Below are 26,867 nucleotides of genomic sequence, written 5' to 3' on the forward strand. Positions count from 1 at the left end.
TAGGCAAAAGACATTTATTATTCCAGTTTATATTTATCTCTCCATCTAAGACCATGAAAACCAGTGAAAAAACTGGAAACAAATTTATATGAAGTCACACCAGAACAGCTGAGAAAATGATGTGTAATGTCCTGGGAAATTCTCTGTTTCTACTTAAGATCAAGATGAGTTACGTTCTCAAAGGTCAGAAACAGGTGGTTCACACCCTAAGTGCTAGAAACAATGACACACACTTTTAGCAGTTTAATGTGATTATTAGGATTTGAAACATTATTTAAAATCTAGATGTAGGCTCAGTCAAGTCAAGGCCAAAAAATGAAAATCTTACATTTCTTTAGTGGAAATATAGAAACATGACTACTTAGATTTTTATCTTAATTAACAGTTAAAAGGTCTATTTTTAATGCATAAAAAATAGACATAGTCATACTGTTTCACACCTGAAAATAGCTCCAAATAGAATAACCCCACTAGCAACACTGAATGAGAAATCTAATTCAGTTTACAGATTTTATTTCTGATCAAGCAATAAGCTTTCAGTTATTTTTCTTCTTTTTTCTGTTCTTCTTTGTGACAGTCTCAAACTGGCCTCTCATATTATGATCTTCCTGCCTCAACCTTCTGAAAGCTGGGATAGAGGCATGTATCACCATCCCTAGCTCTGGTCTGTTACTTCTTTGTCTTCTTCTATTAACAATGTATTAATGCCATATATAACTACAACATTGATTTTCGAGCTCTTCACTAGTCATACTGCCCTCTTTAACTCAGAACTACAAATTTTAAGGAAATGCAAAACAGCTGTAATGGCCTTCAATAATTTTTTTTTTTACTAAACTACCTGATCTTATTCCAGTGAGGACTAATGCCAAAGTCTTACCAAGTCTTTGATTTCTGAATTACTTATCATAGTAGATACTGCATCATAGACAGACATCTTGATCAATAATCTTCTACTAACATCTCCTGTTATCTTTCTCATCGATTTACAAATGTAAAGTATGTGATACTGTTTAAAATAAATAGACAACATACAATTTTACTCCTTCAGGCTTAAAAGTGAGGTAATAAAAACGTAACTGATTAAACCTTTTACCATTCTGGAAGTATCTTTAAGAAGTGATGGTGACATATTTTTCTTAGGTCTTTTCGTGATTCCTTCCTTTGAATACTTTGGAGTATCTGTTCCTAGGCTGCGAAATTATTTAAAAAATCCTTAAGCTTTGTTGGATAGTCTGTCATCACTCCAGTTGCTCCCAAATCAAAAGCTCGTTTGTACTCCTGTTCATCATTTAATACCCAAACATACACCTAAAAATTGGGGTCATGAGAAATATGAAAAGATAGAATAGAAAAAAGTTTATAGTATTTATCCACTATAATATCCTCATACCTACAACTAATGATCAAAAAGCTCTTTTTTGTTGTTGTTGGTAAGTTGTGGGGCTTGAACTCTGCCTGGGCACTGTCCCTTAGCTCTTCAGCTCAAGGCTAGCATGCTGCCACTTAAGAGTCATAGCACCACTCCCAGTTTTCTGGTGGTTAAATGGATATGAGTCTCACAGACTTTCCTGCCCCGGCTAGCTTTGAACCTCAATCCTCAGGTCTCAGCTTCCTGAGTAGCTAGGATTACAGGAGTGAGTCACTGGCAACCAGCTTTCATTAAGCTCTTTTACATTTTAATATTTTTTAATCCAACCCTTTGAAAAATTCCATTTTGTTCATTAGATATGTCTTGTCCCATCCCTTTGCCTACCTACCGCACTAGACCCAGTAAGAGGAAGTATAGAAATGCTGATGATGCAACTGCTACCTGTAAGACAGAGCTTAAGGTCCTCATTTGTGTCAGTAAGGCAGCAGCATCAGTTAAAAGCTTCTGCACTTTCACTTGTGCTAACTGGCAAGCTATCCTGTTTCCAAAACTCAGCATTCCAGAAACTTACTTGAATGCCTCTTGCAGTGAGGTGGTCAAATAAAGCTTTCCTCATTAATAAGCTAGAAAAAAAAAAAGCAGAATAGATTCAAGTATTTATTAGTACCAACTAAGGATTAGAATGTCTTCAAACACATTAGAGATTAGTGATTCCTAGTTGTATTCACTCCCAATACCAGTGATATAAGTAACTACAACAAATAATGGCCACTGTGGATGATTTCACACCTTTTCTTACAGCACTTTTTTTCCCCCAGTCCTGAGGCTTGAACTCAGGGCCTGGGCACTGTCCTAGAGCTTCTTTTGCTCCAGGCTAGCACTCTGTTACTTGAGACAAAGTGCCACTTCCAGCTTTTCTGTGTATGTGGTACTGAGGAATTGAACCCAGGGCTTCATGTATACTAAGCAAGCACTCTTACCATTAAGCCACCTTCCCAGTCCAGTACTTGGGTTTGACCTCATGCTTGCTAGGCAAGCACTCCACCATTTGGACTGCTACCCTTTTTGCTTCAGTTGTTTTTCAACTGGGTCCCATGTTTTATTGCCCAGGCTGGCCTTGGCCCAAGATCTTTTTTTTTTTTTTTTTTTTGCCAGTCCTGGGGCTTGGACTCAGGGCCTGAGCACTGTCCCTGGCTGCTTCTTGCTCAAGGCTAGCACTCTGCCACTTGAGCCACAGTGCCACTTCTGGCCATTTTCTGTATATGTGGTGCTGGGGAATCGAACCCAGGGCCTCATGTATACGAGGCAAGCACTCTTGCCACTAGGCCATATCCCCAGCCCCAGCCCAAGATCTTTTATCTACACCTTTTTGTAGCTGAGATTGTAACTATGTACCACTATGACCAGTTGTTTGTGAAGATACTGGGCTTCCTAACATTTATGCTTAGACTGGCCTCAAATGTCAGTCTTCCTATCTCCACCCTCCCAAGTACCTGCAATTACAGGTGTGAACCATTGCATAGCTGGAATTTAAATCCTATCTGCTGTATCTACTTTAATGGCTGACTGTTGGACAACCAGAACCATACTGCCCCAAGATCCTCAGGAGACCCATCCTTTTCAAAGCAACTGGATGAAGAAGTAGCTCCTCAATTTCCTACTGGAGCCATAATGTGAGAAATAGCCAGAGGGTTGGAAATGTGGCTTAGCAGTAGAGTGCTTGCCTAGTATTCATGAAGCTCTGGGTTCGATTCCTCAGCACCATGTAAACAGAAAAAAACCAAAAGGGGTGCTATGGCTCAAGAGGTAGAGTGCTAGCCTTGAGCAAAAGGAATCCAGAGACAGTGCTCAGACCCTGAGTTTAAGCCCCAGGACTAGCAAAAAAAAAAAAATAGCCAGAAAGTATGCGTTACTAACTTGACACATTCAATAAGGCAGGAAATTCAGATCAAGTTCTAGAACATCATAGTTGTTGCATAATGGATTAGTCTTGTTAGCTATCATAGAAACTGTATTTCCATTGATTTCAATAGTCCTTATCTATCAATATACTTTTGAATTTCAAATAACTAACATCTAAGTATGCGTTTGACTAAAAAACATTTAAGCAAAATGGGACAGATTATATTGGAAAGTTATATACATTATTTGTATTCAGTTATGTCTATTAGAACATTAAATAAAACTAGAAATCATATGCTTTTACTACCAATTAAAAATGCATCCTAGAGCTGGGAATATGGCCTAGTGGCAAGAGTGCTTGCCTCCTACACATGAAGCTCTCAGTTCGATTCCCCAGCACCACATATATGGAAAACGGCCAGAAGGGGCGCTGTGGCTCAGGTGGCAGAGTGCTAACCTTGAGCAGGAAGAAGCCTGGGAAGGTGCTCAGGCCCTGAGTCCAAGGACCAGGACTAGCCAAAAAAAAAATAATAATAATAATAATAAATAAATAAATAAATAAATAAATAAAAATGCATCCTAGGTGGGTGATGGTGGCTCACATTATTATCTTAGCTACTCAGGAGCCTGAGATCTAAGGACTCCAATTCAAAGCCAGCCCAGGCAAGAAAGTTTCTGAAACTGTTATCTCCACTTAACTACCAAAAAGCCAGAAGTAGAGTTGTGGCTCACGAGGCAGAACTCCAGCGTGAAGTGGAAAAGCTAAGGAACAGAGCGTGGGCCCTGAGTTTAATCCTCAGTACTAGAACACAGAAACAAGTAAGAAATGTGGAAACATACACTTTTTTTTTTTGCCAGTCCTGGGGCTTGAACTCAGGTCCTGGGCACTGTCCCTGAGCTTCTTTTTCTGCTCAAGGCTAGCACTCTACCACTTCAGCCACAGCACCACTTCCAGCTTTTTCTGCTTATGTGGTACTAAGGAATCAAACCCAGGGCTTCATGCATGTTAGGCAAGCACTCTACCACTAAGCCACATTCCCAGCCCAGGACATAAAATTTTATATATGCTGTACTGATAAACACATTCCTCATTATGCTTTTGACCATGGGCTAGTGGAAACATCAAATAAGTAGGAAGGAATGGTTATTTAGTCCAAGTTTGATACTAAGTAGCTACATAATCCCAAGAAAACTTTTTTGTTTTCTTGGCCAATCCTGAAGCTTGAACTCAGGACCTGAGCACTGTCCCTAGCTTCTTTTTGCTCAGGGTAGCACTCTACCACTTGAGCCATAGTGCCTAGTATGCAAGTACTCTACCACTAAGCTACATTCCCAGCCCCCAAGAAAACCTTTTAAGTGGGTGAGTGGGTGCTCAGTTTTCTGATAAAGTTATCTTTCAAAATTCCTCTAAGGTTTTGTGACTAGTAAGTGTGCTCATTTTAAATGATTCACACATATTTACTTACATAGTAGGTGCACAACAAGTCCTTCTTGCAAGTTACATGTGCAAAGCATGCACTAAAGTATAATGTAGAACTTGTAAGAACTTGTATTTCAAGAAATTAAAATGCTTACGCATCAGAAAGCCAGATGATAAACTTTTGACTTCTGGACATGGTATGTGGTTCTTTTAGCCTAAAGTAAGATAAAAGTTTAAATTACAAATTAGAAACACAGGAATGTATCAATATAAGACAAGTTCATAATGAAAACAATTCCTGATTATAGGATGTTTTTTTAAAACTACTTGTGTGAGCAGGGTTCTACTAGTACTTTGTAGCCCAGGCTAGCCTCAAACCAGTAATTTTCCTTCCTAAACCTCCAGGTGCTGAGATTATAAGGATATATGTCACAGTGCCTGGCATGGCGCTGGTGGCTCATGCCTGTAATCCTAGCTACTCAGGAGACTGAGATCTGAGAATTGCAATTTGAAGCCTGCCTGGGAAGGAGTCCTTGAGACTCTTATCTCCAATAAACTACTCAGAAAAAGCCAGAAGTCACACTCTGGCTCAAGTGGTACAGCACTAGCCTTGAGCACATAGAGGCTCAAGGACAGTGCCCAGGCCTTGAGTTCAAGCCCCAGGACCAGCAAAAAAAAAAAAAATAAGATAAAATAAAAAATTTTTGAAGAGGGGTTAGGTAGTTCAATTATCTAACAGTTCAAGAAGTCCAAGAGTATAGCACTGATAGGTGGTTTGCTTCTTGTAAGGTCCTTGTCCAGGCAGAAAATCAGTGGGCATATGTGTTGTAGGTAGTAAATGTTGGGGGGAGTAGAACTGACTCCATCTTAAAAATGAAGTTAAATATTAAGTCAACCTGACTTCAAAATTCTGCTTCTGTAAATGGCTTGCTTAACTTGTTGCTTGCTCTACCCCCTGCATCAACCTCCTACATCTGTGCCATGCTCGCTTGTTGCTTGCTCAATCCCCTGCGTCAACCCCCTACATCAGTGCTACACTTTTACCTTTATAAACCCCAATTTGAGGACTGCTCAGGGTCACAGTGTCAGTGCCCGAGTCTGCACTGTGTCCCTGGCCGGTCAGCTCGCTTTTCACTGTCACAGTTTTAGCTCCCGAGTCTGTGCTGTGTCCCTGGCCGGTCAGTTCACTTTTTGCTTCCCCAATAAATCCATCTTTTTCCTTGAGACTGTCTCTGAGTGATGGACTCTTGGAAGGACGGGGAATCTCTTCCCTCGAACCCCATAACCATATGCAGATGAAGAAAGGTATATGTAACTGAGAAAACAAGAGAATGCTGAGAACTCCGTCCCCCTCCTGAAAGACATAATCTGATTTCTCTCTCTCTCTCTCTTTTTTTTTTTTTTTTGCTAGTCCTGGGACTTGAACTCAGGACCTGAACACTGTCCCTGGCTTCTTTTTGCTCAAGGCTAGCATTCTGCCACTTAAGCCACAGCGCCACTTCTGGCCTTTTCTATATATGTGGTGCTGAGGAATTGAACCCAGGGCTTCATGTATACAAGGCAAGCACTCTTGCCACTAGGCCATATTCCAAGCCCCTGATTTCTCTTAATGAGCAAATCACCTATTAAAAGTCCCACTTCTACTCAATACTGTTAATTCTGAAGACTAAACCCAAACATGATTTTTAGATGAGATAAACCACATCCATACCAGAGCAAAGACTCGGGGCACAGCATGATAGAGTGCATGCTTAGCATGTAAAAGGTCCTGGGTTCAATCCCAGCATAAAAGAGATGAACCTTAGCAATAATGATATTAACAAGTCTTTATCTTTATCCTTCTGCAATTAATAATTGGTGAAAACTGGATAACTACTTACTTCAACAGGATAGAGGGCATTGGAATTTCAAAAAACTGTTCTCGAATGGGCACAAAGGGCAAGAGGCCAGTGAAGAAAAGGCCAAGGATAAGCAGAACACGTTGCAGACTGAAGAGTATAGGAATAGCTGAATTCTAGAAGACAAAAAAAACCATGTTAATTTACAGTAACTACTCAAAAAGGATTGTTTTAATAAGCCTCAAGATTTCCCAAGACTGTATCTTGATATCCATTGTAAGCACTCTCTGAATTATGAATATCTGTTTACAATAAATGACTTAGAAATGGCTAGCCTGTAATATATAAGAATGATCTATCTGGAAGCTATTACATACTTAATGTTATTGAAGTTTGTCTATTCCCTTCCCTCTGCTTTCATAATAACACTCTGTTGACCACAGTATTACTAACTAAAGACTAATAAACATGTCAGTACAAAATTAAAGAGACTAATATATAAAATATTCAGTAATCTGTTTAAAATATATATAGTTGGTTCTAGAGGTGTCTGGCAAGTGCAAGTCCCTGAGTCTTAACCCCTGTACTGAAAAAGATAGGAAAAATAGACAGGCAGATAGATATAAATGTGAGTCCACAAATGTATGGAATACACATCAATATGGTTGTAAATAGTCATCTTTCAGCTATATTATGAATGGATCAAATATAAAATACAAACAGAAACTGAATATTGTAGTGCACATCTAAAATCTGGGCCCTCAAAGGCTGTACTGTATATGTTCCCCAGCTGTACTTACAAGAAATCTAGGTATCCAGGTGTTTTTATTTTATGCTGTCATCTATATTATCCTTATTTATCATTTATTTATTTACTTATTATTATTATGTGTGTGTGTGTATATGTGCCAGTCCTAAAGCTTGAACTAAGGGTCTGGATGTTGTCCCTGAGCTTTTGTGCTCAAAGTAAGTGCTCTACCACTTGAGCCATAGCTCTACTTCTGGCTTTTTGGTAGTTTACTGAGATAAGAGTCTATACAACATCAAAGATATTGTTCTGGAAACTTACCTCCTTGTAGCACTTGTCTACAATTTCATAGCTGGCATTACCCCATACTGTCATTTGTTCTCGCTTATACTGCTTCACCAGTTCTGAAACCTATATGTAAAAATTCAAAGTTTTATGCACATACACTTTATTTTATTTTATTTCATTTATTTTTGTATCAAACCAGTACTCAAACTCAGTATCTGACATTTTTGCTAATGATCCAACAGCTGGCACTCACTCTGCCACCTGAGCTACAACTTCAATCCCATTATTTTAAAAATGGATTACAGGGGCTGGGAATATGGCCTAGTGGCAAGAGTGCTTGCCTCGTATACATGAGGCCCTGGGTTCAATTCCCCAGCACCACATATACAGAAAACGGCCAGAAGTGGCGCTGTGGCTCAAGTGGCAGAGTGCTAGCCTTGAGCGGGAAGAAGCCAGGGACAGTGCTCAGGCCCTGAGTTCACGGCCTAGGACTGGCCAAAAAAAAAAAAAAAAAAAGGATTACAATCAACTATATGTCAATAAACAGTATAAAACTTGGGAAACTGTTAAATAAATTCAGAGTATTTTACTTAATGCAAAATTATTTACACTTATCATAAAATGTATTTGATAGAGTACAACTATTTAGTAATTTGATAAGAACTACCCACAAATGAAACAAGTTGAACTAGAAGCCAACTATAATAAATACCAGAATGACTGGTTCATATGAGCTTACTGCCAAGCCAGGTGATGGTGGCTCATGCTTCTAATCCTAGCTACTCAGGAGGCTGATATCTAAGGATCATGGTTCCGAGCCAGCCTGGGCAAGAAAGTCCTTGAGACTATTATCTCCAATTTACCACCAGAAAACTGGAAGTGAAGCTGTTGCTCAAAAGTGGTAGAGTGCTAGCCTTGAACAAAAGAGCTCAGGGACAGTGTGCAGGCCAGGCCCTAAGTTCAAGCCCTGTAACAACAACAACAACAAAGAACTTACTTGTAGGACTAAAACTGCCAACTCATTCAAGAAATACTCCACTACAGGAAAATGACCTCTATTGGGGCAGTATTTTATTTGTTTTGTTTTGTATTTTGCCAGTCCTGGGGCTTGAACTCAGGGCCTGAGCACTGTCCCTGGCTTCTTTTTGCTCAAGGCCAGCACTTTACCACTTGAGCCACAGCCCCACTTCCGGCTTTTTCTATGTATGTGATGCTGAGGTATCGAACCCAGGGCTTCATGTATACGAGGCAAGCACTTTACCATTAGGCCATATTCCCAGCCTTAGGGCAGTATTTTAAACAATGCTGATCTCCAGAGGATCCTATTTCATTGAACAGAATCTATCTGAATAGTACTTATTTAGTTTGTGAACTAAGATGACAAAGGCCAAGAGGAGGCAATGACTTGAGTACCTTCTTAATCAGCGTATTGTTGTTGACTTTGATATCAATGTTAATGGGGGTGTTAGGAAAGGCCTGGAAAACTTCCTCCAGTAATGGAATTCGGGTATCTTTTCCTTCACATTGGCATGCTGAGGAAGCAAGATTTTTAAAAATTAATTTTAAAAAGAACTTTTTTAATAATTAGAAAAGTGAAAGCATGCATTCATTAACATAGGACACTTACAAAATAAGACAAAGTATAAAGAAAAATTATATAGAAGGCCAACTTAGATATAACCATTATAACCACTTGATGTACTTTACTCTTTTCTCCTATGCATAATTTAATATAGTTTTGTATAGTGTGTCCACAGATTTTTAACCTGGTCTTTATTTATTTGTTTATGTATGTATTTTGATGCTGGTCCTGGGACTTGAACCTGCTTAGGCTGGCTTCAAACTGTGATCCTCAGATCTCAGCCTCTTGAGTAGCTATGGTTAAAAGCATGAGTCATTAGTGCCCCATTCCAGCTTGCTGGTTATTTTAGAGACAGAATATCATCAACTTTTTAAAACCAGGACTGGCCTCAACTGTGATTCTTTGGAGTTCAGCCTCCTGAGTAGCGAGGATTGCAGGCGTGATTGTACCTGGCCCTATTTTGATGACTTAAAAAGGTTTCAAAATACTCTATTGAGTAGCTATACAATAATTTAATTCTTTTAATTTAATCATTCCCCTGTTTGTAGAGACTAAGGTAGTATCAATGTTTTGCTGTAATATCATTGAAAAATTTTAGGGACTGAAAATAATTTTCAGGAAAAGCAAGTACACTAATTCAGTAACGTGTTAAAGAATTATTATCATTATAATAAATGAAGAATAAGGAAAGGGTTGGCATATAGTGATAGAGCACTAGACTACTGTATTCAAGGCCCCTTTGTTCAATTCCCAGCACTGCAATATTTTATAAAGTAGACTTTTTTTTGGTTGGTTGTGGGGCTTGAACTCTGGGCCTGTCCTCTGAGCTGTCCCTCAGCTCTTCAGGTTCAAGGCTCAAGTAGTAGTAGAGCACTAGCTCTACTACTTGAACCACAGTGCCACTTCCAGTTTTTTGGTGGTTAATTGGAGATAAGAGTCTCACAGACTTTTCTGCCCGGGATTGGTTTTGAACTTTTTTCCTCAGATCTCAGCCTCCTGAGTAGCTAGGATTACTGGTGTGGTCCTCTGGCACCTGGCAAAACAGCCTATTTTTAGCCAGGTGCTGGTATCTCATGTCCATAATCCTAGCTACTCAAGAGATTGAGATGTGAGGATTAAGGTTCAAAGCCAGCACGGGCAAGAAAATCCTTGAGACTCTTTTATCTCCAATAAATCACCAAAACAAAACAAAAACCCAGAAGCAAAGCTGTGGCACAAGTGGTAGAGTAATAGCCCTGAACAAATAAGAACCCAGAGTTCAAGCCTCAGAACTGGCACTTAAAAAAAGAAAAAGAAGGCTTTAGTAAAAATAAAAGGACTGGTTCCGGTGGCTCACACCTGTAATCCTAGCTACTTAGGAGGCTGAGATCTGAGGATCATGGTTCAAAAGCCAGCCCTGGGGCTGGGGATATGGCCTAGTGGCAAGAGTGCCTGCCTCATATACATGAGGCCCTGGGTTCGATTCCCCAGCACCACATATACAGAAAATGGCCAGAAGTGGCGCTGTGGCTCAAGTGGCAGAGTGCTAGCCTTGAGCAAAAAGAAGCCAGGGACAGAGCTCAGGCCCTGAGTCCAAGCCCCAGGACTGACAAAAAAAAAAAGAACAAAAGCCAGCCCTGGCAGGAAAGTGTATGAAACTCTTATCTAGTCCTCTTTGCCTTTAATCAGACACATACTATACTATCTGTACTATAGAACAATTGTAGGCCAGGCACTGGTGACTCTAGCCTGATGCCTAGCTTTCACCAGCAGTATTACTCACTCAGGTGTGACAAGAGGCAAGGAAGGGTCACCCAAGGGTGGGGATTCTAGGTGAGGCCAAAGTCAAGAAAGGAAAAAGCCAGGTGCTAGTGGCTGACACCTATAATCCTAGCTACTCAGGAGGCTGAGATCTGACGATCCTAGTTCTAAGCCAGCCTGGGCAGTAAAGTTTCTGTGAGACTCTTATCTCCAATTAACCCCTCAAAAACTGGAAAGGTAGCTGTGGCTCAAAGTAGTAGAATGCTAGCCTTGAGGAAAAAGAGCTCAGGGACATCACCCAGGCCCTGAGTTTAAAAAGAAAAAAAAAGGTTGTAAAAACTTCCTCTTCTATCCAAAACTTCAGTTCCATAAATTTGTGAATAAATAAATTCATTTCTTGTGTGCCAATCCTGGGGCTTGAACTCAGGTTCTGGGTGCTGTCCCTGAGCTTTTGTGTTCAAGGCTAATGCTCTACCATTTGAACCACAACTCTCTTTTCTTTCCTTTCTTCCAGCAAAATGATATACACATAGCCATGCATGACTGTAATATAGGTCACTGAGGATGTGGCACAAGTTATAGTGTTTGCCTACCAAGTACAATGTTCTGAGCTTTATCTCCAGTACAGAAAATAAAAAAAGAGGAAAAGGAAAGGGGAAAAAAGAGAAAACATTTAATTCATTTAATTACTTCTCCAATAAAGTTGTGAACCACAAAGAGAGCAAAAGCCTTGACATTCATATTCTCCTAAGACAGTTTAGTTTAGTTTTAAAGAAAACTAAACAAGAATTCTGAGCAAGGGAATAGGAGAGAGAGAAAAACAGAATAAACTTTCTGACTCATCTGACTTATGCTTAGGGTACTACATATTTATCAATTTCAAGTGTAGTAACCTTCTCCTTGGAGATACATCCAAAGCCAATTAAAGGCCGAAGGCAACCTAAATAAAAGCTTTTATTCTTCACAGTTACCTAAAACCAGAGCATAAAGGGTATATTATAGACAGCAATGGAGGATGGATGGTCCAGAGGGAAGAATGTGAGGTGCCAGACTTGGAAGTCAGGCCCCACCACGTGAACCCCATTTTAGAATCGAACCCTGAGCCAATAAGATTTGTACCTGTGTTCTAATCTCGCTTGCACAGCTGATTGTTGTAACCTTGTTCTTTGCCTTTATAAGCCCTGTGTAATCACAGCTCGGGGCTCCCTCCTAACCTCTGCTGTGTCGGTGGGTAGGACGAGGCCCGAGTTGGCAGCTCGTTAAATAAAGCCTTGCCTTGCTTTTGCATTTCGGAGTGTCTGAATCTCGGTGGTCTTCTTGGGGGTGGTCTTGCGACTTGGCACAACAAATGTATTGAAGAAGTTGGACATTGGCCTGTAAGGGGAACCTAGTTTCAAATTCTAGCTCTGTCATTTACTTATTATAGGATGTTGGCCAAGTTGATTTCCATCTTTAGACTTCATTTCCTTATTTATAACAGAAGACAAGATTAGATAAATTCAGAGGTCTCTTCACATTCAAAAGTGTTTTGACTTTATCAGGGTGATATAAAGCCACAAAAAAGAGTTTTCTGGGCTGGGAATGTGGCTCAGTGGTAGTTTTTGCCTAACATGCATGAAGCCCTGGATTTGATTCCTCAGTACCACATATACAGAAAAAGAGGGAAGTGGCGTGGTAGCTCAGTGGTTGAGTGCTAGCCTTGAGCAAAAAGCTGCTCAGGGATGGTGCCCAGGCCCTGAGTTCACAAGTCCCAGGACCGGCAAGAGTTTTCTTCCCTTGAAACCTTAGCAGGTATAATTATATAAACTACTAAATGAAAAATATGTTTCCTCAAACCAACATAACTTAATGATACTTATACTTGGAGGGCAAAACCAAATAAACATCAGATTTAAATATCTCTTAGATCTGGCTTTGTAAAATTTCCTAACTAAGGATAAATTACATTGAACAATTTTATTTTATTTATGTGTAGTGCTAGGAATCAAACCTAGGGCTTTGTGCATGTAGGCAAGTACTCTATGAGTTTGTTGCATCACTAGGCCTATACTGGCCAACATTCCAGTGGCTTTTGAAAATTATCAACAAATCCCTTACAACAAAAGAAACACCCAACGGAGTAAAGCGATAACCTATAAAATAGGAGAAAAAAATTACAAATAATATAAAACCAGTATGTACATAAAAAATGTATTCAATACTGCTGGGTGTGGTGGCACACACCTGTAACTGCAATACTTGTGAGGCGAGAAATAAATATTCACAGCCAGCCTGGGCTACATGGCAAGACCTTGTCTCAAAAAAATGGGGAAGAGGGGTGAGAAGAGGGGAAGAGAGGAAAGGGAAAAGGAGGAGAATGGAGGGGAGGGGAAGGGATATTCATCAAGAGCAATAAAGATCAAAATCACAATGTGAAATTGCCTCATTCTACACAGGATGACTACTACAAAAAAGAAAACAAGCAATGAGCATGTAGAGAAAATGAAACCCCTGTACACAGTTTGTGAGGGTGTAAATTAGTACAACCTCTATGGAAAACAGAATGGAAGTTTGTTAAAAAAAAAAAAATAGAGCTGCCATATGAACTAGCAATCTCACAACCGGGGTATATACTACTCAAAGGAAATGAATTTAGTATGTAAAAGAAGATATTGGCATTTCTGTTTATTGCAACACTATTCACAACAGCCAAGGTAAGAATCAACCTAAGTGTTCAACAGTGGATTAAAAAAAAAAAAAAGAAAATGTACTGTAAATATATACAACAGAATGCTATCCTTAAAAAATTCTTTAAAAAATCTTGTCACCTGCAACAATATAGATGAACATAGAAGGCATTATACTAAATGAAATAAACCAGACAATGCTACATGATCTCATTGATGTGAAATCCAAAAAAGTTGATTATGTAGAAGTAGCAAACAGACAGTGCTTACCACATACTGCAGAAGAGAAGAGAAAAGGGAAGAGATTTGTCAACCGATACAAACTCACAATTAGAAGAAAGGAATTAAGTTCTGGTATTCTACTGCATAGTAGGGTAACTATAAGGTATTGTATATCTCAAAAATAGCCAGAAAAGAACCCCCCTCCTCCCTGTACTGAGTTTTGAATACAAGGCCTCAGGCTTGGTAGGCAGGTACTCTACCACTGAACTACACCTCCAGTCTATTTTTAAATTGGCTTCTTTTTCTTGCTCAAGTGCTTGCCTGAACTTTAATCCTATTTTTTCCCCTTCCTGCTGTAGCTGTGATTATAGGCATGTACCACCATGCCCAGATTTTTGCATAAAAATGGAGTCTTGCTAACTTTTCTGCCCAGTCTGGTCTGCAACTGAGATATAGGCCAATAAAGACTTGTCTTCCTGGGGTGCTGGTGGCTCATTCCTGTAATCCTAGATACACAGCAGGTTGAGATCTGAGAATCACGGTTCAAAGCCACCCCATGAAGGGAAAAATCTATGAGATGATTATCTCTACTTCACAGCCAAAAAGCTGGAAGTGAAGATGTGGATCAAGTGGTAGAGTGCTAGCTTTGAGCAAAAAAGCTGATTTGGACAGCACTCAGGCCTAGGACCTGCACAAAAACATACATACATACATACATACATACATACATACATACATACATATACATACATACATAAATAGATTGATCTTCCTGCTCTCAGTCTTCCAAGTAGCTAGGATGAGACACTAGTGCCTGGCTGGTAGAGATTCTGAATGCTCCCATCAAAAAGAAATGGTCAATGTTTGAGCTGACGGATACGCTAATTATCCTGATCTGATATTACACATTGTGTGTATAAATATATACATACATATGTATGTACAGAGAGAGTGAAAAAGAAAAAGAAAGACATTATTTCCCAATGACATATTTAATTTTATTTCCTATATTTGGTATTGAGGCTTAAATTAATTATATGTAACTTCAAATAGAAAGAGCTAGTTAAATCTTTGGGTTGGTGGGCTCAAGGTCAGATGATTACCAAAGTTTCAGATTATAGGCCTGAGAGAACCAGTTTAGAGGGCAGTAATTTTACCAAGAATTTGTTATGTTAAAAGAACACACACTTGCTTCTTAGCATAAATAAATACACTTTAGTATCAGTGTTTAAGCCATAAAGGAGAAATGTTACCTCTTTGAAATGGGACATCCAGTTTGCCAAGGTAAGGTGGGAGCTCCTTTAAAAGAAAAGACATAAATTATTTAGCTCTCAAAAAAGTTAAATAAATTATTTTAATGTCTTGCTTTAGGACAAAATAAGATTTTGTTTCTTTTTTTTTTTTTTTTTTGTAAGTTGTGGGGCTGAACTCTGGGCCCGGGCGCTGTCCCGGAGCTCTTCAGCTTAAGGCTAGTGCTCTACCACTTGGGCCACAGTTTCATTCTGGTTTTTGGATGGCTAATTGGAGATAGACTCTCACTCTCTCTCTCTCTCTCTCTCTCTCTCTCTCTCTCTCTCTCTCTCTCTCTCTCTCTCTTGCCCAGGCTGGCTTTGAACTGTGATCCTCAGATCTTAGCCTCCTGAATAGCTAGGATTATAAGCATGAGCCACCAGCCTTGCACTCTTGGTTGGCTCTTCCACTCAAGCCTGGTAACTGTTCTACTATTTGACTCATACCTCCAAATTTCAGAAATATCTTAAACTATATTAATAATCAAAGAAATGTTAATTAAAATTGAACCTATATGTTAGCAAAATTTTGTAATTTTATAATTATAATGACTAATAATAGAGTAAATAAAGTAAGATACAATTCTTTTTCTTTTCTTCTTTTTTTCTTTTTTTTCCTGTCTTGGGGCTTGAACTCAGGGCCTGAGCACTGTCCCAGAGCCTCTTTTGCTCAAAGCTAGCACTCTAGAACTTGAGTCACAGTGCCACTTCCAACTTTTTCTGTTTATATGGTGCTGAGGAATCAAACCCAGTGCTTCATGCATGCTAGGCAAGCACTTTACCACTATGCCACAATCCTAGCCAAGATACAATTCTCAATATCAAATATTAAAACTTTTAAAAGTGGGGTGCTGGTGGCTTATGCCTATAATCTAGGGGATTGTGATTCAAAGCCAGCACAGGTAGGCAAATCCACAGGACTTTTATTTCCAATTAACCAGCAAGCAACAACAATAACAAGAAAACCACAGAAGTAGAGCTGTAGATCAAGTGGTAAGGTGCTAGCCTTAAGCAAAAATGTCAAAGAGAGTGAGGGGCCCCGAGTTCAAGCCCCAATACTAGCGCGCGCACACACACACACACACACACACACACACACACACACACACACACACACACACACAGAATTACCTTAACATTCAACAGTGGAAGATTGGTTAAAAATAACTAAGCTGAGCACCAGTTGCTCATGCCTGTACTCCTACTCAGAAGGCTGAGATCTGAGGAATACGGTTTGAAGCTGGCCTTCTAGACAAATCCAAGAGACTTATTTTTTTTCTTCTTCTTCCAGCACAGTGGGTCAAGGGACTTGAACTCGCTGAGATCTTCTGCTCCAGGCTAGCATTCGACTACTTTGACCCACAGCTCCACTTCTGGTTTTCTGGTGGTTAATTGGAGATAAGAGTCTCACAGACTGGACTTTCCTGCCCAGGCTGGTTTGAATCATGATCCTCAGATCTCAGCTTCCTGAGTAGCTAGGATTATAGGCATGAGCCATGGGTTGATGGCCCAATTTATAAGCAAAAAGTTAGAAGTAGAGGTGTGGCTCAAGTGGTAGAGCACTAGCTTTGAGCCAAAAAGCTAAGGGACAGTGCCCGAGTCCTGAGTTCAAGTCCTACTGCTAGTAAAAAACAAAAAACAAAAACAATTAAGCTGGGCTGGGAATATGGCCTAGTGGCAAGAGTGCTTGCCTCGTATACATGAAGCCCTGGGTTTGATTCCTCAGCACCACATATATAGAAAAGGCCAGAGGAGGCACTGTGGCTCAAGTGGCAGAGTACTTGCCTTGAGCAAAAAGAAGCCAGGGACAGTGCTCAGGCCCTGAGTCCAAGGTCCAGGACTGGAAAAAACAAAACAAACAAATAAAAAACCCAATTAAGCTCTACTTAATAACTGCAGTAATTTAAATCATGAAGAATAAGCATGGAGCCTGGCGCCAGTGGCTGTTATCCTAGCTACTCAGAAGGCTGAGATAGGAGGACTGATGTTCAAAGCCAGCCTGGGAAGGAAACTCTTATCTCCATTTACCACCAGAAAAACAAAAGTGGTGCTGTGGCTCAAGTGGGAGCATGCTAGCCTTGAGCTGAAGAGCTCAGGGACAGTGCCCAGGCCCAGAGGTCAAGGCTCATGACAAAAAAAAAAAAAAAAAAAAGAACAAGCATGGAATCTGAATGGTTAAATACCGTTTGACTCCAAGCCTTTTGGAAAAGGCAAAAAATATGGAAACCAGGAGGCATAAGTGGGAGGATCACAGTCCAGACCAGGCCAAGCAAAAATGTAAGATCCTATCTGTACAATAACTAACAAAGCGAAAGGGCATGGGAAAATGATGATGACAGCTGGGCACAGTGGCTCACGCCTGTTATCTTAGCTACTCAGGAGGCTGAGATCTGAGGATCATGGTTGGAAGCCAGCTCAGGCAGGAAGGCTCATGAGACTCTCATCTCCAATTAACTATCAAAAAGCTGGAGCAGCCTTGAGCACAAAAATTCAGGGACAGTGCTCAAGCCAAGTGCAAGCTCCATGAGCAGCAAAACATAACAAAACAAATAATGACATTGGTTTATCATATATTTTTACTCACACAATACTTGAGATCAGAGATGTTTACATTAACCCCAGTTGATCTCTTTAGATTCTCATCATGTGATACTACAACTTGTTCATCTTTTGTGATATGGCAGTCCAGTTCTAGCATGTCAGTTCCAATTGTAACTGCACTAAAGAAATAGAGAAAGAATTCTGAAAATGCAAGTAAAATATGACATCTGAAACATGTAATAATTCAGTTATAAGTCCTAAATATTCCATAATACTGAAATAGCTCCTCAAAACACCATTTGTCAGAATTTATTGATGGAAAAAAATGTCTTAAGTAATCTTACGATAAATGAATCACATTGTCTCCTTTCCAACAACCAGTTATCTTTAATTCTAGCAACCCAATATGAATGCAGAAATTATTTAGATGCCAGTTATTGATATGCTATGTTATATACCTCTTACCATGATAGAACTTTTTTTTTTTTTTTTTTGGCCAGTCCTGGGCCTTAGACTCAGGGCCTGAGCACTGTCCCTGGCTTCTTTTTGCTCAAGGCTAGCACTCTGCCACTTGAGCCACAGCGCTACTTCTGGCCATTTTCTGCATATGTGGTGCTGGGGAATCGAACCCAGGGCTTCATGTATACGAGGCAAGCACTCTTGCCACTAGGCCATATTCCCAGCCACTTGATAAAACATTTTAAAAAGAAAATAAATGACAGCATCAGACCAGATACTCTGTACAGTTCCTTTCACTTACAATATCCTACAGAGGCCAGGCACCAGTGGCTCACACCTGTAATACTAGATACTCAGGAGACTGAGATCTGAGGGATCACAGCTTAAGCCAGCATGGGCAAGAAAGTTTTATCACCAACTAACCACAAAAGCCAGAAGTGGAACTGTGGCTCAAGTGAGAGTGCCAGTTTTCAGCAGAAAAACTAAGAAACAGACCTAGGCCTTGAGTTCAATCCCAAGTGTACACACACACACACACACACACACACACACACACACACACACACAACTTAAAAAGTTGTGATTATTTTTTTTCTCTTTTGCCAGTCCTGGGGCTTGAACTCAGGGCCTGAGCACTGTCCTGGCTAGCACTCTCCCACTTGAGCCACAGCGCCTCTTCTGGCTTTTTCTATATATGTGGTGCTGAGGAATCAAACCCAGGGCTTCATGTATACGAGGCAAACACTCTACCACTAGGCCATTATTCCCAGCCCGTATTTTTATAAATTTTAGTTGGTTGTGGGGCTTGAACTCAGCCTTGGTGCTGTCCCTGAGCCTCTGCTCAAAGGTACAAGGTTAGCATTCTACCACTTGAGCACCACTTCCTGTTTTTGAGTGGTTAACTGGAGATGAGTCTCATGAAGACTTTTATGCCTGGGCTGGCTTTGAGTCACAATCCTCAGATCTCAGCCTCCTGAGTAGCTAAGATTACATGTGTGAGCCACTAGGGCAACAGTGGCTATTAAGAGGGTGTATTTGAGAGCACAGACCGTGGAGCCTCTGCCATTTCCTTAGGTGAGTGATTTAGCTTATGACTCACTTCCTTATCAGCAAGCAATGATAATGCTAGCTCTGCACATCTCTCTCACGTTGCATACTCCAAGCCATGTTTCATTGCTACACCTCCTTTTTCTCAACTGTCCTTTCAAACAAATATACAACAAAATCATAGGAAAAAACTGAACAGGATAGGCAACTCACAAATAAGGATTTCCAAGTGGCTATGAAATGTATAAATAAGAGGTTCAGCATCAAACTCCTAAGGAAATATAAGCCATAACACCAGTGTCAACAACTAGACCTCATAAATTGCTAGAGCAAGTATAAACTGGTAAAACATCTTTCTAAATTACTTATTTACTTAGAAGTGCCAAGTTTAGCAAGCACTGTACATTCCCAGCCTTTGATACAATCATTTTTGAAGGTACAACACACACTTACCCTGTAACTCAGCAATCCCACCTCTCCTTTAAGTGTATTCCAGAGAAATGACTACATGTTTCAGAAAACATGTATGAAGCTGTTTCATGTAACATCATATATAAACTTTACAGATATAAATTGAAAGAGAAGTGAGAAATGTGTATAAATACTGTGTAACAACACTTATGCAATCAGAAGCAGGTCAAATCTTTCCCCATGGGGCTGGGAATATGGCCTAGTGGTAGAGTGCTTGCCTCACATACATGAAGCTCTGGGTTCGATTCTTCAGCACTACATATATAGAAAAAGCCAGAAGTGGTGCTGTGGCTCAAGTGGTAGAGTGCTAGCGTTGAGCAAAAAGAAGCCAGGGACAGTGCTCAGGCCCTGAGTCCAAGGCCCACGACTGGCCAAAAAAAAAAAAAAAAAAAAAAGTTGGGTGGTAAGCAAATGGTTACAAATGAGTTAACTGAAGTATAATAGACTCTACAGAGAGCTCAAATACTACATTTTTTTTAGAAAGGCTAAGTTACACACAACAAAATCAATACTCTCTCTAAAAGAGAAGTTGGACCAAGCAGAGAGGGGTAGAGAAATGAAGGGAAGATGTAGGGGAGAATGTGGTCAAGAATTCATTGTAAATCTGGGTGCCCATGGCTCATGCCTGGAATCCTAGCTCCTCAGGAGGCTGAGATCTGAGCATGATGGTTCAAAGCCAGCCTGGGCAGGAAAGTCCATGAGACTCATCTCCAATTAACCACCAGAAAACCAGAAGTAGTGCTGTGGCTCAAGTGGTAGAGCACTAGCCTTGAGCTAAAGAGCTCAGGGACAGTGCCCAGGATCAGAATTCAAGTCCCACGACTGACCAAGAAAAAAAAAAAAAAGAAAGAAAGAAAAATTCATTGTATAGACCACAAAATTAAGAAAATGGAAGGGGTGAGTCAAAAGGTGGTGAGAATGTTGAAGGGAGTTACTGCTTTGTAAAATGTTACCTCCTTTGTACAATTACTTAAAGATAATAAAATATTAAAAAGAATAAGAAATCATAAGAACATGGCCACTGATTAACTTGAACTGTCTGCCAAGTTATACTTCCTGGTACCTCTAATATGCTTCTCTCCTACCATTCATGTTAGACTATAGGGATCACATTGTCCTGTGGGTATTTACAAATGTGGCCTAGTTTAATAACCTAGTTTTAGAAGCCCTGAAGAACCAAGTCTTATATACCTAAGGGCTTGGTGATTACATGTGTGTGCCGTTGCAATGATTCTTTAATTTGGGGTTCTACATTCACTATAAGGGGGGTTCTGTCTCTTTTATCCATCTTTTGTTAATATTGTGCTTTGGTTGTTTTATTTCTATTACTTTTTTGTGGTATTGGTGTTTGAACTCACAGCCTCACACTTACTGCAGAGGTGCTCTACTACCCGAGCCACATCCCCACCCTTTCTTGCTTTAATACCCTTCTTGCTTTAGGGTATTGTGTTCATTGCCTAGGCTGGTCTGGATCATAATCCTCCTAGGTAGGCCTCTAACACTGCTGGGATGACAGGTATACACCACCACCACACATGGCTTGTTATGTTGAGATGGAGCCTCTCTAACTGTTTTCCCAGGATGGTCTGAACCTCAGTCCTAGTTTCTACCTCCTACATAACTGATATTACAGGTGTGAGCCACTGTTCCTGGCTCCATGTTTTCATTTTTGTTTTTTATGGTGCCAGTCCAGGGGGTTGAAATAGTGCTCAAGGCTGGTTAGTGCTCTACTGCTTGAGTCATGGCTCTATTTTGGTGCTTAATTGGAAGTAAGAGTCTCATGGACTTTCCTTCCCAGGCTGGCTTCAAATATATATATTTTTTAATGGGTTACATTACTTGCTTTCTTTTTGAAGTAGATCATTCTGTATCTCATTCAGTAAACAACTAATGAAAACTTATCAGAGTTAAAGCCTGAGTAAGACTCTAGGGAATGAGCGATCAGTAAGAAAAGATTATTATTCAAGGCTGGAGATGTAGCATCTTGGCTTGCACATGGCCTTGAGTTCAATTCCCAAAACCACCAAAAAAAAAAAATCAGAAGGGAAAAAAACGGAGAGGGGAAAAAAAACAACCCTGTTATAAATTAAGCCATATAGGAGTCATCTTCATAACCTTATGGAAGAAAACAAGCAAAATCCTTGATTTATGTAGTCACAATTATATACATAAAGTTGGCTTCAAATTGCTCAGGAATCTTGGTCCAATCTGAGCAACATAATAAGATCTGTCCCCCACCCCTTATACCAGGGATTGAATCCAGGACCTGTTAGGCAAAGTGTTCTATCATTTGAGCCAAGTCCCCCAGTCCTTTTGTGTTTTGTTTTCAAGGTAGGTAATCTACGTAACTTTGCCTACACTGGATGGCTTCAAAATCATGATCTTCCTGCCTGCCTTCACTTCCTAAACTGGAATTACAGATATGAACAGGGCAAGACTTCCATCTCCAAAAAACAAAAGGCTCAAAATTATATGAGAAAATTTTTTGTTTACTAAGTATGAATAGGCAATGTCTTCCATATTCATGTTCTCTGTTTTTCATATTCTCTGTTTTTGTTTTTCAGACTAATGATAATCATTGACTCTAAGACAAAGAGCAATGGTATGAATCCACTTGCACTTCTGCCTCTCCTGTGGCTTCTCAGCACAGTGCTCTTAAAAGACATCTATACAACATATGAATCAATTATAAATAGAAAAAATAGCTTAGCTTATTAAAAATCAGAACAATACTAATGAGGATTGCAAGAAGAAAATAGGAGTGCAGGTTCAGATCTGTATAAAAATTACCAAGTACAAAGACACACAATCCTATTCATAAATAGAAGCCAGTATAGCAGTTATTTCATTTTCTCTTTCTCTCCAAGACTAATTAGCATTATGAACAGTGTGTCCCTTGTTACTGATGTCTTTCAGCTTTGGAAATACAGTATCTTTTGACTACTCAAAACTCTGATCTAGTTTCTCCCTAACAGGAGCCAAATACTCTATATAACACTTCAGACTAAATAAATTAAAAAAGCAATTGTGTGTGTGTGTGTGTGTGTACGGGTCCTGGAACTCAGGGCCTGGGAACTGTCCCTAAGCTTCTTTGTTCAAGGCTAGCACTCCAATAGCTCCACAGCTCCACTTACAGCTTTTTAGTGATTAATTGGAGATAAGTGTCTCATGGACTTTCCTGTCCAGGCTAGCTTAAACCCATGATCCTCGGATCTCAGCCTCCCGAGTACTAGGATTACAGGCCTGAGCCATCAGCTCCTGCAGGAAATTCTATAAGTGTCATACAGAAAACTAAGTTAGAAGACTTTCTAACCTTCTTTCTGAAAGATATGTCAAATATTCTAGTTATGCTTTAATACACCAAACAGATTCATGCAATCTCAAGTCATATTAAATAGCTCTATTAGGTGAGTATTTATTTACTTGCCCAGGCTGGCTTTGAACTGTGATCCTCAGATCTCAGCCTCCTGAGTAGCTAGGATTACAGGAATAAGCCACCAGTGCCCAGCTAAAATATTAATTTTTAATTGAGATTAACTACATATATTGGGGCTGGGGATATGGCCTAGTGGCAAGAGTGCTTGTCTCGTATACATGAGGCCCTGGGTTCAATTCCCCAGCACCACATATGCAGAAAATGGCCAGAAGTGGCTCTGTGGCTCAAGTGGCAGAGTGCTAGCCTTGAGCAAAAAGAAGCCAGGGACAGTGCTCAGGCCCTGAGTTCAAGCCCCAGGACTGGCCAAAAAACAAACAAACAAAAAAAACCCTAACTACATATATTTCATAGTACACATTTTAACCTTCACAATTATGAAAATCATCATTCTAATCTACAAATCTTATGAACTCTATGAACTTTAACAATAAATTATTTCTTCCAGATTGGGTGATATGTACACTTCTTTCCTTTTGTTTAGTATCATCTATTCCCTCTTTCTCTCTGATACCCTCCCTCCCATCACTTGCCCTTGAGTTGTTTAGTTCACTTGCATAAATGTCCAATGTAGCTGATGGGCTCCTCTGCTGTATTTTTTCACCTTCTTTCCATTTATTCTGTGCCCTCTCCTCCTTCCCTCAGATGTGCTCATGCATACCCCATATATGAGGTGAAGAATATAGAGTCATCTAAAAATAGTAAGAAAATTTCAGAAGAAGTCCTTTGTTTCCTTATCTTTGGGATTCTTTTCAGTCTGTAAGTTATTTTATGTACATGTGAAGAGGTGCTTGGGTCTTACTATTTGGTGCTTTTCTCCCAAGCCTGTCCTCTTTTGGTCTCATTGTATATTGGTATCTTGAGTCCTGTGTTGTGTTTTAATCTAACACCTGCATATCAGGAAGACCATGCACCACTTATCTCTCTGTTCCTGGCTAAAATATTAATTTTATAGACATAACTTTTTTTTTTTTTGGCCAGTCCTGGGCCTTGAACTCAGGGCCTGAGCACTGTCCCTGACTTCTTTTTGCTCAAGGCTAGCACTCTGCCACTTGAGCCACAGCGCCACTTCTGGCCGTTTTCTGTATATGTGGTGCTGGGGAATCGAACCCAGGGCCTCATGTATACAAGGCAAGCACTCTTGCCACTAGGCTATATCCCCAGCCCCTAGACATAACTATTACTGGTACATAAATACTATCTCTACTCTGTGATCCATGATTTCAATGAATAATTATAAAAGAAAGTTACCTTCTTATATACTTACTACTCAAAAGCTGCCATTGTATTCTCCAAATTTTCCCCGGCACCTGTGAAAACATGAAATTTGAAATATTTAGTTAGCCATTTTGAAATTGATCTCAACAAGATAATAAATCCTGGCATTTATTACATAGATACAAACACGCACACACACACACACACACACATATATACACACACACACACAATCACACCTAGGGATACACCAAACACACACACACACACACACACACACACACAATCTGTCTGTCTGTCTGTATGTATCTCTAGAGAAAAAAAAACTGTCTCAAGTTGAGCAAGGTAATACTTGCCTGTTATCCCAGCACTCAGGGAGCTAAGGCAAGAGAACCATGGGTTCAAGGACAGCCTGGGTTATAATATCAAGATTGTATTTCACCCTACTCCCCAAATTGGGGAGTTAAAGTCAAATAGCTAGTAAGGGAAAACAGAACTCAAGTACAAGAAGTATAATTTCAGAGTCCATCATTTTTACTATTATTGTGCTTTATTTAACTTTTGGTTTTTTTTTTTGCCAGTCCTGGGGCTTGAACTCAGGGCCTGAACACTGTCCCTGGCTTTGCTCAAGGCTAGCACTCTACCACTTGAGCCACAGTGCCACTTGTGGCTTTTTCTATATATGTGGTACGGAGGAATCGAACCGAGGGCTTCATGTATACGGGGCGAGGACTTTACCACTAGGCCATATTCCCAGCCCTTTATTTAACTTTTATGCTACAATTTAAACAGCCTTTTTGTTTCAGCTACACAAGCATATCATTCATATGGGTCTCTATTTCCATTTTTTATTTATAAAGCAGGAGGATAAATTACACAGGAATAATACTTGCAAATTACCCAGACATATGGTAAAAGCCTGAAGAGTAACTAAGGGACTAATTAAGAAGTATAACATCCCTCTCCAAGGAATTATTTAATGGTAGGTCTCTCATGAAATGGTTTCAGTTTCCTGTCTTTCCATTAATGATTGCATAATTCACAAAAGCAGGCTTGGTCATTAATGTTTTTGCTTCTATAAGCAGCTTACACAATTTCTGGCTCTGCAAATAATCACTTCACATACATTTTTAAAAATTTTTTTTCTTTTTGGGGATATGGCCTAGTGGCAAGAGTGCTTGCCTCATATACATGAGGCCCTGGGTTTGATTCCCCAGCACCACATATATAGAAAACGGCCAGAAGTGGCGCTGTGGCTTAAGTGGCAGAGTGCTAGCCTTGAGCAAAAGGAAGCCAGGGACAGTGCTCAGGTCCTGAGTCCAAGGCCCAGGACCGGCAAAAAAAAAAAAAATAATAATAATAAATAAATAAATAAATATTTTTGCCAGTCCTGGGGCTTGGGACTCAGGGCTTGAGCACTGTCCCTGGCTTCTTTTTGCTCAAGGATAGCACTCTACCTTTTGAGCCACAGTACCACTTCTGGCTTTTTTTTTTTTTTTCGCTTTTTTTTCTGGCTTTTTCTGTTTATGTGGTGCTGAGGAATCGAACCCAGGGCTTCATGAATGCTAGGCAAGCACTCTACTGCTAAACCACATTCCCAGCCCACATATACATTTTAATTAGTATGAAAGACAATTAGTATCTAACAGACATTACATGCATTTTCTATTATAACTTGTTCATAATTCCTCTGCACCAATTTACGTCTTTTTCTTTCTCATTCCTTTGTTCCCTTCATTCTCTCTCCCCTCATTTCTTTCACTCCTTCCTCCTTTTTTGTTCTTCAGTATTGGTGTTTGAACTTAGGGCCTTGCATTTGGTAGGGAATTAATTGATCTACCAACTGAATCACATTCCCAACCAATTTTGCTTTAGTGTTGATTGATTGTGACAGTACTAGAGCATGACCTCAAGACCTAGGTACAGGGGCTGGGAATATGGCCTAGGGGCAAGAGCGCTTGCCTCCTACACACGAAGCTCTTGGTTCGATTCCCCAGCGCCATATATATGGAAAACGGCCAGAAGGGGCGCTGTGGCTCAGGTGGCAGAGTGCTAGCCTTGAGCGGGAAGAAGCCAGGGACAGTGCTCAGGCCCTGAGCCCAAGGCCCAGGACTGGCCAAAAAAAAAAAAAAAAAAAAAAAGACCTAGGCGCAATGTCCTTTAACTTTTTCGCTCTGGGCTGGTGCCCTACCACTTGAGCCATAGCTCCACTTCTGGCTTTTTGCTAGTTAATTGGTGATGAGAGTCCCATAGACATTCCTAACTGGGTTGACTTTCAACTATGACCCTCAGATCTCAGCCTCCTGAGTATTGATGGTTACAGGCATGAGCTACCAGTGCCCAGGTTGGCTTTTCTTGTGTGTGCCAATCCTGGAGCTTGAACTCAGGGACTGAGAGCTATCCCTGAGCTTTTGTGCTCAAGCCTAACAGCCTAACCACTTCAGCCATAGCTCTACTTGCAGCTTTTTGGTGGTTAATTCAAGAGAAGAGTCTCTCAGACTTTTCTTGTCTGTACTGGCTTTGAACCACAATCCTGAGATCTCAGCTCTAATAGTAGCTAGGATTAAAGCCACGAGCTACCAGCACCCAGCAGTGCTATTTATTTATACTTCATGCAGGTCCTGGGGCTTG

General features: G+C 40.2%; 1 protein-coding gene across 1 annotated transcript in view; it reads right to left on the reverse strand.

The window, feature by feature from the left end:
* Window positions 1-26,867, reverse strand: part of Gdpd1 (glycerophosphodiester phosphodiesterase domain containing 1) — a 32,030-nt gene continuing 5,163 nt past the window's right edge. The window contains exons 2-10 of the mRNA XM_048366336.1: window positions 24,286-24,328; window positions 17,652-17,787; window positions 15,032-15,077; window positions 8,982-9,100; window positions 7,602-7,691; window positions 6,575-6,708; window positions 4,850-4,909; window positions 1,944-1,995; window positions 1-1,311 (exon numbers count right to left, since the gene is read on the reverse strand). Of these exons, the coding sequence (XP_048222293.1) occupies window positions 1,189-1,311; window positions 1,944-1,995; window positions 4,850-4,909; window positions 6,575-6,708; window positions 7,602-7,691; window positions 8,982-9,100; window positions 15,032-15,077; window positions 17,652-17,787; window positions 24,286-24,328 (803 nt within the window). The 3' untranslated portion in view covers window positions 1-1,188. The remainder of the gene's footprint in view (window positions 1,312-1,943; window positions 1,996-4,849; window positions 4,910-6,574; window positions 6,709-7,601; window positions 7,692-8,981; window positions 9,101-15,031; window positions 15,078-17,651; window positions 17,788-24,285; window positions 24,329-26,867) is intronic.

Source organism: Perognathus longimembris, chromosome 17 (genome assembly GCF_023159225.1).
Source record: "Perognathus longimembris pacificus isolate PPM17 chromosome 17, ASM2315922v1, whole genome shotgun sequence".
Lineage (NCBI taxonomy): Eukaryota > Metazoa > Chordata > Mammalia > Rodentia > Heteromyidae > Perognathus > Perognathus longimembris.